Below are 17,743 nucleotides of genomic sequence, written 5' to 3'. Positions count from 1 at the left end.
ATAGAAAAAATTAGAAAACAACAACTGAGATGGTTTGGACACACTGTACGCATGGATGCAGACAGACTTCCTAACGTCCTAATCAATACTTTTCCAACTGAAAAAAGAAGACCTGGAAGACCATCTCGGGATGCAGAACATATAATAAAGAACATCTCGGGATGCAGAACATATAAGGAACTTTTTCGAACAGCAAGGAATAGAGAAGACTGGAAGATCCTGCTCAAGACAAGACTCAACCAGTCTTAGACGGAAGAGAAGAAGAATTTTATTATTTTTTTTGAAAAAAAAAAAAACTCAACCTAATTTTAGTCCACACTGCAGTTCTTGTGAATGTGCTGTTGTCAGTAATATTAAGCCATTTTTGTAATATGCAAATTTAAGATTTTTTTTTTAAACAAAACAAAACAAAACCCATTTAGATTTAACAGATATTTTCAGTTGTTTATATATTTGTTAAGAAATCTTGGTTAACATTGGATGGTACAGAGCAGAAAAGATTTGTTTTAAAAACATATGATTAGTAAGTATCAATAATTAAAAAAAAAGTTAATTTTCATTAACAAACAAATAAATGCAAATTTAAAACCAACCTTTATTTTTTTTTTTCCCCATTTACCTTTATATTTAACACAGAGCATCTAAATTCATCAAAACTAAAGTCTCATTCTATTGATTTCTTTATACAGTTTCTTGATAAAGTGACATGAATAAGTAAGGAATGTGATTTCAGGTGAACAAATCAAATGGTAACCTTCATCGCTACCACTATAAGCTTATATCCCAAGACCAGATGAACATGATATAACTTCTTTATTCTGAGCTCAAATTATGGTTTTCTTTTTTTTCCTACCCTTCTTTTTTATTATTATTATTTTTTTATTTTTTTTACAAAAACCATTTTCAATACTTTTAACCACGAAGAAACATTTAACATTCACAACCCAATAAAATATATTAAACTATATTCCGAGACCAGAAAGTTCAATGATTTTCCACTTCTTTATGATCCTTTTTAATATTAGGTACAGATATCTGGCATGTGGAGCTCAAAATATTCACACAGGTTCATAGGGGAAGTATTATCACCAGTCTTGATAACTTTTTTAAACTGTTATTTAAACATTCCTAATTTAATATTATAATGGTTCATGTAGGATAGCTTCTGCGACTTCGGAGACCAGAAATAGGCCTTTGGCTATCCAATGTTGCTCTGTTTGCGCTGAATTCAGCAGGATCAAACATCAAGGGCATTTGAGGAATCCTTTGCTATTATAAAGAAAACAAAACATACTTGAAAACTGGGATATTAACAGAACTGGCATATAATAATAATTAATTAATTAGAAACGTAGCTATTTCCTTTCATTATTTTCAACTAAAAATGTTTTTTTTTTAAAAAAAAGTCTTATATAAAATGAACTAATTTTTGGTAAACTTATAATTTCATTGAGAAATTGAGATTGGGATGAAACTGAGAAAATCCAAACAAGATATTTATTTATAGAAAACTATAAACAAATGTCATGAAAAAAAAAAGATAATAACTCTGAAGGTTAGTTAGTGTGCCTGGGAATTTTCAATAACATTTGTGTTCAGATTATATTACATAATACACAAAATATTATTATAATTATATAGTAATTCACAAAGATTCAAAAGCTATAATACAAGGGTGTGCTGAAAAGTTGTGATAATCATCATGAAGGAACTTGCACATTATTCTACATATTCTTGAAGTGTTATACAAATGTTACAATGCTGCTGCATCATTTGCAATCCTCTGAGGAAAAAGTCTTTCCCTCATTGCAAAACTAGTCCTCAGCTGCAGATATAGCTTCATCTGAGTCAAGTGTTTCTTTAAATTTGGGAATAGGAAATAGTAAGATGGGGCCAGGTCTGGTAAATAGGGTGGGTGAGGCAGACAGTGAAGTTATGTATTGTCTGTTGGGTTTAATGAGCAGTGTTAGCAAGTGCATTGTCCTGTAAAAGCAACAGGCCTTTGCTCAGTTGCTTCCATAGTGATTTTCCATCAGTATCTCCTTCCAGTGGCCTAGCTGAGGGGGAGATCCGCCTCGGGCGGCACTTTTTTTTGAGTTTCACATGAGACATAATTTTGTTTGTCGACGATTCTTTTATTTATGTTAAATTAGTAATTTTTATTACTTAATTAGTTTTTAACAACTATACTTACATATAACAAAACCATTACATTTCCTTATCATACTATAATTCAAATTCTTAAAAATAAAACAATAAAATGCATGTTAAGGCGATTGCTTTATTGGTTATTGCTTATACTGTGGCAGCTGCTTCTCAGCAGCGGGCACAGCACAGTTAGTACACATTTGCAAAAACGTTTTTTTTTTTTTCTTCTTCTAATTTTGCGTATAACTAAGGCCATTGACAAGGTATTAGGGTCCCGGTAATAATAATATTTCTGTGGTTCCCTATTACATCAGAGTTTTTGCTTAATCCTTTTGATGCATGTATTAAAATTAATTTAAAAAACATGCTAAAATGCTTGATTCATCATTAGTTTTTTTTTAAAATCTGTCACACATTTATATTATTTGGGTCGTTATCGAAACTGTTAAAAACATATTTATTGTATTCTTTATCTATGGTTAGTGGGCAACCCTTGGCATGCGTGCCAAACGTGACACACCAATGACTTTTTTCCGGCACACAACCCAGGGCTCACCTTAAAAAAGAATTAAATAAATAAATACATTGCAAACATCTTTGCGGAATTGTATATTTTAACTTAATATAATATAATTTTATAAAGAAGCAAACCCTACCAACTGTTTTAGTAATAAGTAATAAGCAAATAAGAAACAAAGATACTATTTCCAAGCCATCTATCTCTGCGATATACTGATGTACAAGTTTCGTTAAGTTCAGTTGTTGCATCATTCGTCAGGCAGCCAGATGTGGTGCGACTCCTTTACCATCATCGGTTTTCTAAAGTGTGTATATATGTGGATTTAGATTTAATTAAATTGTAAGTCATTAAAATATGGATTGGAAATATTTATTGTCAATTAATATGTTTAACTTATTAGATATAATTTCAAATTTCCTGTACATTGCCATAAACATACGCTTGCTCGAATATAACTTGCACTTTTTTCGCCCAAAATTAAAGCTAAAAATCGTAGCGCGAGATATATCTGGGAATTTTCAGAAAAACGAAAGTTTTCAGTTTTTTTCGTAAAATCCTCGCATATATCTCGCACCATGATTGCTATTGCTATTTCCTGTCTAGAGAGCAGTTTCCTTGTGTGCATCCAACCCAAATAGCACTATCTTCTTTCCCATTATTTCAAGCAAAAATTACCGGTAATTTACAAGACTTGAGATACTTAATGAACAATCCCTCATGAATGACTAATGAGCAGACAGCTAGGCCAGTAAAGAAAGAGTAGCTATGAAGACGTGCATATGGTTGGTGCAGTATTAACAAAACATCACACGAGTCAAACATAAAAGCAAGCCAAAAATTTTTGAATTGAAATGCTAATTCTCTTCAACCAAATTCAATATCTGAAACTGCCATAAAAATATTCACTATATATTTCTTAGTTTTAACACTTTCCATTTATATTTATTGCTGCCTTGCATTTGAGCTGGGGGGACAGACTCTCACAGATCTAGTTTTTAGTTAGTGTGTTTGCCGGTGTTTGAGTCTAAATAGTATAGATTCTGTGGAAAGGGGACATGTGATTCATTAGTTAGTGCCATTTTTATCCTAGTTATCTCTAATTGCACTATTTGTTGAGAAATATATTACACAGACTGAAAATGTCTCTGTACCTCATTCACTGATACAATAAAACACTTGTTTTTACTTGTGTCTGCAGTCACTATTAGCTACTGGGGAGGGCATGTGGTTTACCATGGGAAGCGAGTTACTATCGCTCTAAAATGTTTTTTTTTTTTTTTTTTTCTGTGCGAGGTATATGCGAAACTTTTCAATTTCTTTTTTCGTAAAGTAAAATCAGGGGTGTGAGTTATATTCGAGTAAATATGGTAAGTTATTTTTAAAGCTATGTGAAATGTATTATCAATATTCAAGGGGTGCTTAAGGGTCAAAGCTGTATAACAGAGGAGACCTCCACATAGTCTTTAAAGGAATGTGGAGAACCGACCAGGGCTTCTGACCTAATGTCTAATACTCAACTTCTCATTGTGCACCCTTTTAGGTATCTACCTGGATACTGAACGAATGAGGATGGGCTGCCAATTTGGGATTTAGCCAACCATATTGTATTCTTATTGGCTTAAACGAAAACATAAATGATGGTACAATACGACAGAATTTCATGCCAGTGGGGCGATGCCTAGTTAAACAAGGACCCCCGTTGTTTTCGCCAGGGAACTAGGGCAAACAGCGAAAAGTCAGCTACTGGAACAAATCTGAAAACACACCTCAACTCAACATCACCAGAGTTAAAGATCAGTACTATCAACATAAGAAGCCTGAATGGCAAAGAAATGGAGCTAACTGAGGAATTAGATAAGTACCAGATCGATATAATAGGGGGGGGACTGAAACAAAAAAGACAAAAACTGGTGAGATCTTTCTGAGCAATAAATACAAAATGTTATATTCAGGCAATGACAATCAAGGAAAAGAAGGAGTAGCCATAGTATTCAACAATAAATATGAGCCTAATCTTCTTGAATGGCAGTCAGTCTCAAGTAGAGTGATGTAAGCAAATATCAGAATGGGGAACTGGACAATGAGACTTATTTGTGTCTTGGTCACACAGAAGGTTCTACTAAGGTAGAAGTGGAGGAATGTTTGGGAGCTTTAGAGAAAGCAACTGACACAATGAAAAAGGAAAAGTTGGTCCTTGTTGGCGAGCTAAATAGCAGAGTAGGAAATGATTCTCAGACATACAAAAATGTTTTGGGAAAATTTGGAGAAAAGAGCAAAGCTAATAATAATGGCAATATTTGTTGGATTTCTGCTCAGGACATGGACTGGTTATTACTAACACCATGTTCCAACATAAAAATGTGCACAAATTCACATGGAGAGAAGAGGCAAGGAATAAGAAAAGTCTCATTGACTATGTTATTGTTGATAGTGATGTTTTCTCCCTTGTGCAGGACACCAGAGTGTACAGAGGATTTGAAATTGGAAGCGATCACATTTAGTCTTAAGCAGGATGAAATTGAATTTCATATTGAAAAGAAGAATATGTAAAAAAGTTTTAAAATGAATAAAAGTTGAGCAGCTCTCAGATGTGAACTGTAGACTAAAATATATAAACATTATTCAAGAAAAAAAGAGTTTGAGAACAGGAATCAAACCTTGGAGATGCAGTGGAAAGCTCTGAAGAAAACATTGATTCTGCCAGAGGCATGTGATGAGGTTATCTGCAAGGACAGAAAAATAAGAACTCTCTGGTGGACACAAGAAGTTAAAGAGGCAGTGAAGGAAAAGAAGAAAGCATATCAAAAGTTCCTGGCAAATAAGTCAGCTTGTGCTCACAGAGAATACAGAGACAAATGTAAGAAAGCTAAACACTGTTTAAAACTAGCTAAACAAAAGTCATGGGAAGACTTTGGTAAGAACATAGAAAATAAATATCAAGAAGGTGGCAAAATATTTTGGATGTTGTTGAAGGAGTTCAGAAAGGAAAAAAGAGTGCTGTAAAAAGGAATTAGAGATGGTAAAGGTGATATGAAAACTGGAGAAAAAGATATCCTTGAAGTATGGAATAATTACTTTGAAAAATTGCTAAATGAAACTAGCAGTGATGAGAGCACAGTGATAAAAAAACCCTGACCTGGCATGCAATCAGGAATACATATGCATGCTTGAAATAGAAAAAGCCATCAAAAGTCTGAAATGTGGAAATGCAGCTGGAGTCGATGATATTAGGCCAGAAATGCTCAAGTAGTTATAAAAGTTTTACAGTGGCTACACTGCATAGTTCAGAGGGCCTGGGCAGAAGGACGAATTCCAGATGATTGGAGTAGAGCTCGCATAGTACCCATATATAAAAAAGGGAAATAAAACTGACTGTGAAAATTACAGAAGTATTTCTCTACTGAGGGTTCCTGGTAAGATTTATGCCAGTATACTTGAGAAATGGTTGAGAAGGATTGTGGAAGAGAAGCTTGGTGAAGAACAAGCTGGATTCAAGCCAAATAGAGGCTGTCAGGATCAGATATTCACTTTACGACAAATAGTTGAAAAGTCATGGGAATATAACAAAGATCTGTATTTAAGTTTTGTAGATCTCGAAAAAGCATATGATAAGGTGCCAAGAGAGAAGCTATTCAAAACACTGTAGTTGTATGGTGTCAGTGGGGCATTATATAAAGCAATACTTTGTCTTTATTTGAGTTGTAATTCAGTAGTTAGAATTGAAGGAAGTACTGAGAGATGGTTTAATGTTACATCTGGTGTCAGACAAGGATGTACATTATCACCTCTGTTATTCATTATCTATATGGATTTCATTATGAAGGAGAGTGGTATTAAACCTGATATCAAAATTGGAGATGTTAATGTCAGCTCCTTGCTTTATGCGGATGATGTTATACTTCTAAATAAATCCGCTACAAGTCTGCAAGATTCCCTGACTAAATTGAATAACTGTTGTGATAGATATGGTATGAAGATAAGCAATAACAAGAAAAAGATAATGAAAATAGGCAGAAGCATTGAAAATATCAGCTGCATTGTGAATGGAGAACCTATAGAACAAGTAAAACATTTCAGCTACTTAGGCACGATTTTTAGTGAAGATGGTAAATTATATATGGGAATAGACAACAGAATCAACAAAGCTGGTATGGTAGGAAGTCAACTAAATAAATGTATATGGAATAAGAGAGAAATTAGTCAAAACACTAAATTAGCTGTATACAAGACAGTGCTCAAACCAATTTTAACTTATGGAACTGAGAGCTGGGTCAGAAGTAAAGCACTTGACCAAAGACTAGAGACCACAGATATGAGAGTCCTGAGAAAGATTAGGGGCGTGAACAGATAACATCAATGGCAATATCATATTAAAAATGAGGATATTAGGAAAGAACTTGACATTGTCAGCATCCAGGAATGCATTAGCAGAGCTAATTTTTAGAGGAACCTGTGGCATAGTATAATTATTAAAAACAACACGTAAGTTCACAGTAATAACTTTAATTAATAAATAAGGTAGATATTTCATACTAAAACTAATAGTACATCTTGAGTGTTACAAACAGATAGGAATAGAATACAAGTAATGAACATTCGGTGGATCACCTATTAAAATACAATGTTGTCGCGAGCTAGGAAATGAAAGAAATTAATAAATAATATTTAAGATAATTAGTTTTATAATGATTACATAAAATAAAAGTCTTCTCAATTTTCGAGAGAGAGAGGTAATCATTTCAATTTAAATTCGGTCAGTGTAAAAAAAGCTTCACAACTTTCTTTAAAGAGGCGTTCATATTTGAACATGTATCTATGAAGGAGAATAGTTTTATCCCACTGGATATTATGGGTAGTGGTAATACTGTGTTGTGCAACAAAGTAATACACAGTTGTGTAATACTGTTATTTTTATTTTATGTAATCATTAAAAAACTAATTATCTTAAATATTAATTATTTGTTAATTTCTTTCATTTCCTAGCTCGCGACAACATTGTATTTTAATAGGTGATCCAGGAATGCATTAGCAGAGCTAATTTTTAGAGGAATTAAAATAATTACTTATGAAGTAAGTAATTATTTAATTGCTTTCTTATATATATATTTATTTATTTAAAAGAAATTAATAAATAATTAATATTTAAGATAATTAGTTTTTTAAATGATCACATAAAATAAAAGTCTTCCAGATCTTCGAGAGAGAGAGAGAGAGGCAATCATTTCGATTTAAATTCGGTCGGTGTAAAAAAGCTTCACAACCTTCTTTAAAGAGGCGTTCATATTTGAACCTGCATCTACCCAGTGTCTATATGTATCTGTTCACATTTTTACACCCCACAATCCGATTTTCATTAAAGTTAAAAGCTGTATGAAGTAAGTAATTATTTAATTACTTTCTTATATATATATTGATTTATTTATTTGCTTCCTGCTCTTTACAGATTGAGCAGAATTTCACAACCACCAGCAAAGACACATAGACATTCAAATGAAAACGATATTAGACAATTTAAAAAATAATGGACTGATTTGGCATGATTAAGAAAGATAATAAAGCATTATGCATTTTATGTTCCGAATCAGTTGTTTGTAAGACTTCTTCTGTAAAGAGACATGTTGAAACTGTTCATAAGAAATTAAATAATAAAAGTGAGCAAGAACAAAGAGAATTAATTTCTCATGAACTGAGCAAGACAAAAAAATAGTCTGATACTTTCATGAAATTTATTTCAGGTAGGCCTAGTTTCAACTTAGTTGCTGCTAGTTTTGAGGTTTCAAAAGTTATTGCCCAACATGGAAAACCACTCAGTGATAGGGAGTATATTAAAAAAGCATGGCTAGAATGTGCTCCTTTCCTTTTTGACGATCTTTCAGAAAAGGTAAAAATTATTCAGCACATTAAAGAATTGTCTGCGAGTAGAAAAACAATTAAGGATAGAATACTTAAGTTGGAAAGGAATACAGCAGAACAATTAAGATTTGGCTTCATGTAAGTTCTTTTCTATTTGTGTTGATGAGAGCACAGACATTACATCATCAGCTAGGCTGGCAATCATTGCTTGATGTTGTAGGGATGACGAAGTATGCAAAGAGAAGATTAATCTTGTAACACGCCCTGAGTGTATCAGTGGGGTTGAAATATATAAAGCAGTTATGAACGAATTATCTATTTGACAAACTGATATTTCAAAAGTGGTATCTGTCACAACAGATGGTGCACCTAGCATGATTGGTAAGGAAGCAGTATTTGTAAATCTGTTTGCAAAGTATGTTAGTCATCCACTGATAGATTTCATTGCATCCTAAAGCATATAAATTGTCCTCATGTTGGCCTAAAGGAACTTCAAGAAATGATGCACACAGTAACCAAGGTTGTTAATTACATTTCTGCACGTGCTTTGAATAAAAGACAATTTCAGAATCTATTGAATGAGGTGGATTTGGTGTATAAAGGACTAATAATGTACAACAATGTTCGTTGAATGCTTGGATGAGATCAATCTCTTTTTAACTAATCAACAAATGTGTTATACAGAAATGTATGACATCATGTGAGTTTGTAAACTGATCTTTTTTGCAGATTTTTACAAACATTTAAATGACTTGAAACAAACTACAGGACACGAAAACATCTTCAAATAAACTTGCAAGTTTTTGTGGATAAATATGGATGGTTTTGAAATGCAATTGATTGATTTTCAAAGTAATTCAATTTGGAGGCAGAAATTTGTTGACCTCAGAGTTGACTTGGAAAATATTGAAAAGGTGCGATTAGAGACGGGAGTAAGAGAGAGAGAAGTGCAAAAAAAGAGGTACTAAGAACTTGGAATGCTATTCCTAAAACTTTTGTACATACAGAAGTTTCAGATTGTTCTCAGTGATGAACTTTAGGTCTTGTAGCAGGAATAGCCTTACAGATGAAACTAGTAGCACATGCATATCTCTACAGGTTACAAAATATAAACCTGATATAAATTATCTATCATTAGTGATGCAGCAGCAGCAGAAGTCTCATTGATGCTAAATAAATAAAATATCCACTATTTTTCTTACTCTAGTTTTGAGTTGATGTTTTCTGCTAAAAATGGTAAAGATTAATTTCTGTTTAATATATTATGTAGGTAAATAACAATTTATTTTGTCTGTAATTTTCATGTATTACTTGTAAGGGATTAAGAAGTAATAAAATTATATCTTTAATTTTATTTTCTTTTATTGTGCTTTAGTCAAGTAAAATGATTATGAGATTGTGCACTTTAATATATTGGAAAAACTTCTGTCTGATTGGTCTTTATAAAAAAAAATTCAGAATTGTTTACTCTTGCTGATGTTAAAAAATGCGTCTTCATATGGCAGCTAGAATTACACTTAAATGCAAATAAAAAATATTCATGCTATCAACAGGGTAGAAGAACTTTTAAGTAAAAAGTCCATCACTAATTTTTATATTCATTCAATCTTATGACTTACAATAATCACTCTTACAATATTCTTTGATTTTACCATTCTAGTGTGATTGATTATTTGAAAAGGTCTTCCCAATACTTAAAAGACACCAAATAATAATATGTTTCCCAAAATTTCAGTTGGCACATGAGAAAATTTTGCATCAAAGATTTGACGATTTTGGCATGCACACTTTAAAAAGTTTCCCATCCCTGGTCTAGAGTCTAGATTTAAAGAAACCTATCATACTGTTGTGCGTTTAGGGAGCTGCGACGAAAACACCCGCCAGTCCGACCAGTGGTGATGGTGACTAAGCCTCAGATTGTCAGAAATGCTAAACATCTTTTTGACTTTTTTGTAGTATTTTTGGGGTGTGTATTGAGAAGGGCAACAAAAGCTCTAGCTATGCCACTGTCTCCTTTAATTCTTTCAGAGTTGTTGAATTAAACTGCTGCTATCACCTTTCTTGACATACTTAGTAAGGATTCATCCATATCCCAAAAGACAATGGCATGAATGGCCACTCCATTGACTGTTGTTTGGTCTCTGTGTCATAGTGATGAAGCCATGAACTATATATTTCATGAACAGTCAAAATAAGAGCCAAAAATATTTGCACCTGATTTCTCAAAAGGACCCCAAATCTCTTGAGATGATTGCACACATTCTCTCTTTTGGTTGGCATTCAAACATTTGGGACCCACTTTTCTGAGAGCTTCTGCATGTCCAGATGTTGGTGAATAATGACCCTCAACTCGTTTCCTTGATATCCTCAGTTCTTTGCAATGTTTCTGGCTGGTATTCATCTATCATCAAGGATCATGGCATGCACTGCATTGATGTTTTCAGGTGTGATCGCTGTGGAAGGCCTTCCTGACCTAGACATCTGTTGTCTCAGGATGCCTAGTTTTAAAATTGGCCACCCATCTGGCAACTATCTGTTGGATATGTTGGGACACAGTCTCCTAAAGTCTCACACAAAGTTTGGTGAATCTCAGTTGCTGACTTTTCTTGCACCACTCTTCGAATTTCTTCATAACCTCTGACATGTCTTTTTATATATCTTAAAAGAAAAAGAACAAATTACTACAATTTGATGAAACAAGGGGGTTAAATGTTTTAAGATATGTTCTTTCTTGTGGTTATATCAGCTGCTTTAATATCATTTTTGTTCTAGGTGTTTATCAGAACTTTTCAGTTCCTCCTCATCTCCTCTCATACAATAGTAACGTGAATGAACCAAACACCATGCTATTTATTATTATTTTTCATGGCTGTAACACACCATTTAGAGTTACTATGGAGGAGGCTTGCTGACTGTACAAAAGGTAGGAGAAATGAGTCATGAGGATGAGTAGTTAGTACAGTGAGTATAAAACAATACAAATATGCACATTGATGGCCAATTCAGTTTTACCAGGCTGAGAAAAGGGGAGTGGAATTGCGAGTGCACATTCACATGAACACAAAACTATCTTTGAAATTAACTGGTTAAACAACAAATTCAGCTTAATACTATCAATAATTTGATTTAACTCTGGCAAACGTCTATTATTAAGACTATAAGAGACTACAACTGATACAAACAAAAGAAAACAGATATCAGAAAAGGGCAATCGACCTTTTCTTGCTTATGACAGTTATGAAAGGTAACCCAGTTCATTCATGTGAGTGAATGTTTGCAGTTTGTATGAAATGAAGTGTATGAGCAATTTATTTCAGTAAGAAATTAAGCTTATTAATGAAATTTTGTTATAACAATGAACAAGAGTATCTGTGCAGAGTGAGCAAGAGAGATTGAGGAGGATCATAAGTCAATCTGATTGCTCAATTGTTGGAAATAATATTCTTAAGCAGTTATCAAAGCACCTACTCAGTCTTTCATATTAAGACAGATTTATAAACGGATATGCAGTTGTTGGAAAGAGAAGCAGCACCTATAATAACAATTTAAGCAACTTAAACTTTTCGATCATATTCCCTATTTTTTGCCTATCAACCAATTTTTGCAGCCCACAAACCCTCACAGGAAACATTCCACAGACCACTTACCATCTTGGTCGCTCACCTCTCAATCTTCTTCTTCATTCCCAAGAAACCCAGGAGACCAGACCTAAGCACAGTAATCCAGATGTGAATGTATCAAGGCCTTATCTCTACTTGTTAGTGTGCTCTTCAATAGCTCCATAGCTTCATCTATTTGCTGGAGTACAATTCCATCAATATGGTACACATACACAGATTGTAATCTATTTATCCCAAAATTCATAACTTTACATTTCTCCACATTAAACTGACATCCATTATCTTTTGCCCATACTGACAGTCTATTTAAATCATCTTACAAGCTCTCCACATCACCTTAACTATTACTCTGTCTAATTTTGCATCAACAACTGAATATTCCCTATATCATTCATGTACAAATTAAACAGTAGTGGTTCCAGCAGTGAACCTTGTGAAGCACGACTAGTCAGCCACCTTTCACCTTGATTCTGCCTCTCCATATACCACTTTTTGTTATCTGTCAAGCAGCCACCCTCTTATTCACATAACCAGTATCAGATCCATCCCATGTTCTAATTTGTGTAACAGAGTTCCATGTGGTATTCAGTCAAATGCCTTTGCGAAATCCAGCAGAATCATCGTGCAGCCATTTCATTTATCCAACTCAGCTGTTATTCTACTATAAAAAGTTAGTAAATTTCTAAGGCATGACTAACCTTCACAAATCCATGTTGCCCTTCATACAGTATATCTTTAACTACCCATTCTTGAATTTTCTTTTTGACCAATTTTTACAGTACTTTTACCACTGCACCTGAGACACTGACTGGTCTATAATTTGCTGCTGCAGTCTTTGAATCTCCCTTATGCAAGGGAATTATTTTGCCCTCTTTCCACTCCCTTGGAACTCTACCAGAGCTGAGACTTAAATTAAAGAGCCTAGTCAAAGGCATTTCGAGTTTCCTTGCAATCCCGCAAAACACAGGCTGATATCCCATCTAATCCTATAGTTGTATTCACACTGAGATTCTGTAATATCCCAACAACCTCCAATTCATCCACCTCTGTTCCCTTCCTGTACCTCCTTCAACGAGGTACTGACATAAAACTTAAATACAGTCTATGCACTACTCAATGTCATGTTTACACAATATAATTGTAGTATTTTGAACACTCTTCACAACTTGTCATATGCCGTTTCCCAATCTACAAAACTTTAAACAGAGATCCCTATTATATTTCCATGATATTTCAAGTATTTCATCTTAAAGTAGAAATCTGATTTGACACCTAGTTCTCCAAGAACAAGGTTAATGCATTACTGAAAAAGTCAAGACTTTCAGATAAAGCTTTTTCCCATAAAGAGAAATATTATTATTATTATTATTATTATTGCACGACACCTCCAGGGAGTCCTAAGACTCATCGAGGGAGGGCACCTACTCTCCATCTCTCCATCTACACCAGTGCCATCTAATGCTTACCACCACCACTAGTATTTTCACAGACAATCACAAACATCCATGGTGGGATTCGAACCCACAGCCTTTTGGCTGGAGAGCAGATATGCTAACCACTCGGCCAACCATGCCAGCGATTTATATATGACCTATATGTTATGCAACTTCTGAAATGCCATGCAGTAATTTTTGAATTAAACTTATTGAGTACATGGGATTATACTATATAAACCCCTTTTTTTTGGTCTTAAAGCAGATAATATGTTGGTTGTGATTTTTATTCCATAAAGGAAAATAACACTGATATTTTACCTCTTTAGCAGAATCTCCATCAGTATGAGGTATATTAACAGATGGTTGTCCTGATGTTACAAAGTCAGCTGGCGTATTATCTTCCTGATCAGGAACTGAAATGAAATTGTTTCATAAGACAAATTTATCATAGTAATAATTAAATATTAAAGTATTAATGTTAACAAAATGAATATTAATTACTATTTATCTATTTACTATTTGATATCAGTTATCAATTATAATCCAAACAAAAATTATCATTAAATTATTACTCAGATTTTACTCACAGTTTGCCAACAACTGTGGGCAATATGACAATGTTCCTTCCCCTCCTAAGAAGGAAGTGGCAATGATTAGTCTAGAGAATGCTACAACAGTTTCAATGAGTGATCATTACTTTATCTGCTTCCTGATGGAGATAAAATGAATGATTACACAGGACAAAAGAAGGGTGGAGCGGGAGGAAATAAGATGGAGAAGCTGAGATATGAGTTAAGCATACATACTGAGTACTATATAAAGATGCCATGACTTCCCTGAAACAGAACCATCCAAAATTCTGCAAAACCTTTTTTTTTTTTTTTAAGGTCAAACTGTGATGCAAGTGAGAGATCAGAGGAAGTAAGAAGTGCATAGTAATAATAGTAATGTGAGAGATGAAGAATGAGAATGCAAGAGGAACAGGGAAATGAGAGTGGAGGGGAGTCAGGGTGGAAAGGGAGAGAGGATGTTGGAAGTAGTAGTGAATATATATGGGGATAATCAGCATAGAAATAGAATGAATTATATGTGGGGGTGGGTAGTTGCGACTGAGGGGATATATGGGGTAAGCAGTGATAAAGGTGGCTGAGCAAGGGTAGGTATGGTGGGGAAATCACAACCGAGTTTACATGCTCAAAAATCATTGAAATAAGTGAAACATAGTTGAATGAGGGTGATATCCTGACAGGATTAGAGATGGAAGGATAGAATGTTTTTGCAAGGATAGAAAAGACAAGAAGGCAGGGAGGAGTGCTACTGATGATAAAAGATTTATTTAGCATTTGGCACATGCATTACAATACAGAATAAAAAAACATATAAACATGAATATAATATAATAATAAAAATTATAACTTCATGTCCAAGGTTCTAATCCATTCTAGTGCTGATAGTGCAGCTTGGAGAAATCAGACCAGTCACCTTGATAAGCACATAGGCGGCATTCAATAGACATGTGACAAATTTGTTTGTTTGGGAGTACTGTAGCCACATTGAGGAGAAAGGCATTTTCCCCACTTAAATAACAAATCTACCTGAATAGGTTTGTGTGAATCCTATTCAGGGTCACCCGTCTTACATAGAAGTTCAAGAACAAAAGACCAGTTACTAATACCTCAAAATCACATTTGTAGTTAAGGATCGTCACTGTTTGTACCCTACCATCTTGCCCATTCTTCTCTGGAGATGAAATTATTTGTAACTAATCATATTATGACCTTTTTTCTTGACCACTAGCATTAATAAATTAAAGACTTAATTCGGTATGTTAGTCAAGTAAATAATTGTTTAATATCTGACATGTTTCACTGACTAATATCTGTCAGCATTTTCAGGGATACACTGGTAAGCAATGGAAAGTAACAAAAACTAGGAAACTAACCAACAATTCTAAAAATTATATAAAGTTATTCCTAGTTTTTGTTACTTTCCATTGCTTACCAGTGTATCCCTGAAAATGCTGACAGATATTAGTCAGTGAAACATGTCAGATATTAAACAATTATTTGCTTGACTAACATACCGAATTAAGTCTTTAATTTATTATTTGTAACTAAGTTTTCTGCTTAACATATTGGTAGTCTTCTAGATTTTAAATTGACTTATTCTCAAGTCCGGAATGTCCTTGTGCACAGGGAGAAAAGGATGATTACTCATCTTCTTGTACTCTCAAAGGAGAGCATCAGCACTCTGAAGGTATGGATGCAGGATGTTGCTCAAGGTAGGAAGCCAATGAGTATTCGTTGATCTGATTGCACCAGATATCAGCTGCAGGGTGTTATTAAGCTGAGTATCAATGAGCTTTGCGTGTGGACTGTGGAACCAAACAGGTGAACAATATTCAGCTACTGAGAATACCAGATCTAGAGCTGATGAGTGTAAGGTGGTAGCAGAGGATACACAAAGTTTTTGAATGATGTTATTATGTCTTGATTTCAGTTGCTGTATTCTTTGGATGTTTCCTGTAGGACAATGGGTGGTCCAATGTGATACCCAGATATTTGGGAAACTTGTTATATTGTAATGTGATGAAGTTCTTACTGACAAGCCTATTGTTCAGATGGAAGCAGGATACTTCAGTTTTATCTGCATTTGGGCAAAGTTTCCATTTCTTAAAGTAACCCTCTAGAGTTCCTACACTGGATGTTAAATTTTAAAGCCATATTTTAAATGAACTGTAACTAGTAACAAGAATTATGCCACATAAGTTACACATGAAGCAGGGAAATAGTGGAAATGGTTTTAAGGTAGTGTGGTGTGAGGTAGAGGTTGACAGGAAGAGATATTTAGTCAGATGTTGCTATAGGTCAGGAAATATGGAGGGTGGTGATGAAGAAATGTACAAGCAACTTGGGTTAGCAAACAAGGGAAGAGTGATTATTATGGATGATTTTAATTGTTATAATATAAATTGGAATGAAGAGATGGAATTTGGGTGAAAACAAATTTCTTGAATTGTTGAGACAACTATCTTAGGCAGTATATGGGAAGGCATGAGAGAGAATCAACAGTCTTAGGTCTAATCATTTCATCAGAGGATGAGATTGTGAGTGGGTTTTTGCACTTCACTCCAGTTAGTGTGAGTGATAAAGAAGTGAACACCTGGGTCATGGCTAGCCATATGAAGACTTCTGTGAGAAAAGTATATATGTGAAATTACTAGGCCAGTGATTATAAGAAGCTTGGGAGACAGCTTGGAGCTATAGCGTGGTGTGAGGAGCTGAGTAGAAAACAGGGCTGGCTTAATATGATAAGCAGCAATGCGTCACATCAAGGCACTGAAGTGAGTAGAAAAAATAAAATAAAAACACATTTTAATATTAGATGTGTGAATGTGTGCTACATATATTGTAATAAATATTGCAACTTTTAATAATATTTAGCAAAAACTGCAAGTTGTTTTTTGCTGAAAAACAATATGCTCCTTCTTCTCTTTCTAATTCTCTCCCAAACTCTTCAAGGAAGACTAAGGGTTTGTCAGATAAGTGTCGATGTGCTGACAGTAAAAAAAAAACACGATTGAAATCTGATGCCAAAGTACAAGAAAAAAGACTCATGCCAGCTCAGACGTCGCCCGGTCAAACAAGGTCAGCGTCCCCAATCAAGTAATCAGGGTTGGATAGAAAAATCAGTTAGTGAAAACAAAGACAAAAAAATCAAACTCAGGCCTGTAAAGGATGGAATATCAATTGACACATGGAATGTCCGTACACTCTGGGCAACTGGAAAATTGCAGTTGCTTCAAGAAGAAATGAAGAAACACAGATGTGATATATTGGGTATTTCAGAAATGAGATGGACATTGTCAGGAGAATCAAATGGTGGAAGAGTTCTCTGGTCAGGAAATGAAAGTAAGCATGAAGCAGGCGTAGGTTTCCTGCTAACAAGGCCTATCAGGCAATGATAGGATACAAACCAGTTGGTCAAAGATTAATGGTTGCAAGATTCAGTGCCCAACCATTTAATATCACAACCATTCAAATATATGCACCCACTGCAGAGAGTACAGATGAAAACATTCAGAGATTTTACAGGGATCTACAACTAGTAATTGATGAGGTGCCGAAGCAGAATATACTCATAATTGGAGGAGACTAGAATGCAAA

General features: G+C 34.3%; 1 protein-coding gene across 1 annotated transcript in view; it reads right to left on the bottom strand.

Moving 5' to 3' along the window:
• Positions 1 to 575: 575 nt before the first annotated feature.
• Positions 576 to 17,743, bottom strand: part of Sec16 (endoplasmic reticulum export factor secretory 16) — a 627,195-nt gene continuing 610,027 nt past the window's right edge. The window contains exons 33-34 of the mRNA XM_090400384.1: positions 13,896 to 13,990; positions 576 to 1,269 (exon numbers count right to left, since the gene is read on the bottom strand). Of these exons, the coding sequence (XP_090256510.1) occupies positions 1,150 to 1,269; positions 13,896 to 13,990 (215 nt within the window). The 3' untranslated portion in view covers positions 576 to 1,149. The remainder of the gene's footprint in view (positions 1,270 to 13,895; positions 13,991 to 17,743) is intronic.

Source organism: Typopeltis vanoorti, chromosome 1 (assembly GCF_054136105.1).
Source record: "Typopeltis vanoorti isolate ZY-2024b chromosome 1, IOZ_Tvanoo_1.0, whole genome shotgun sequence".
Lineage (NCBI taxonomy): Eukaryota > Metazoa > Arthropoda > Arachnida > Uropygi > Thelyphonidae > Typopeltis > Typopeltis vanoorti.
The sequence above is the reverse complement of the archived record's forward strand: the minus strand, read 5'-3'. Positions and strand labels throughout refer to the sequence as shown.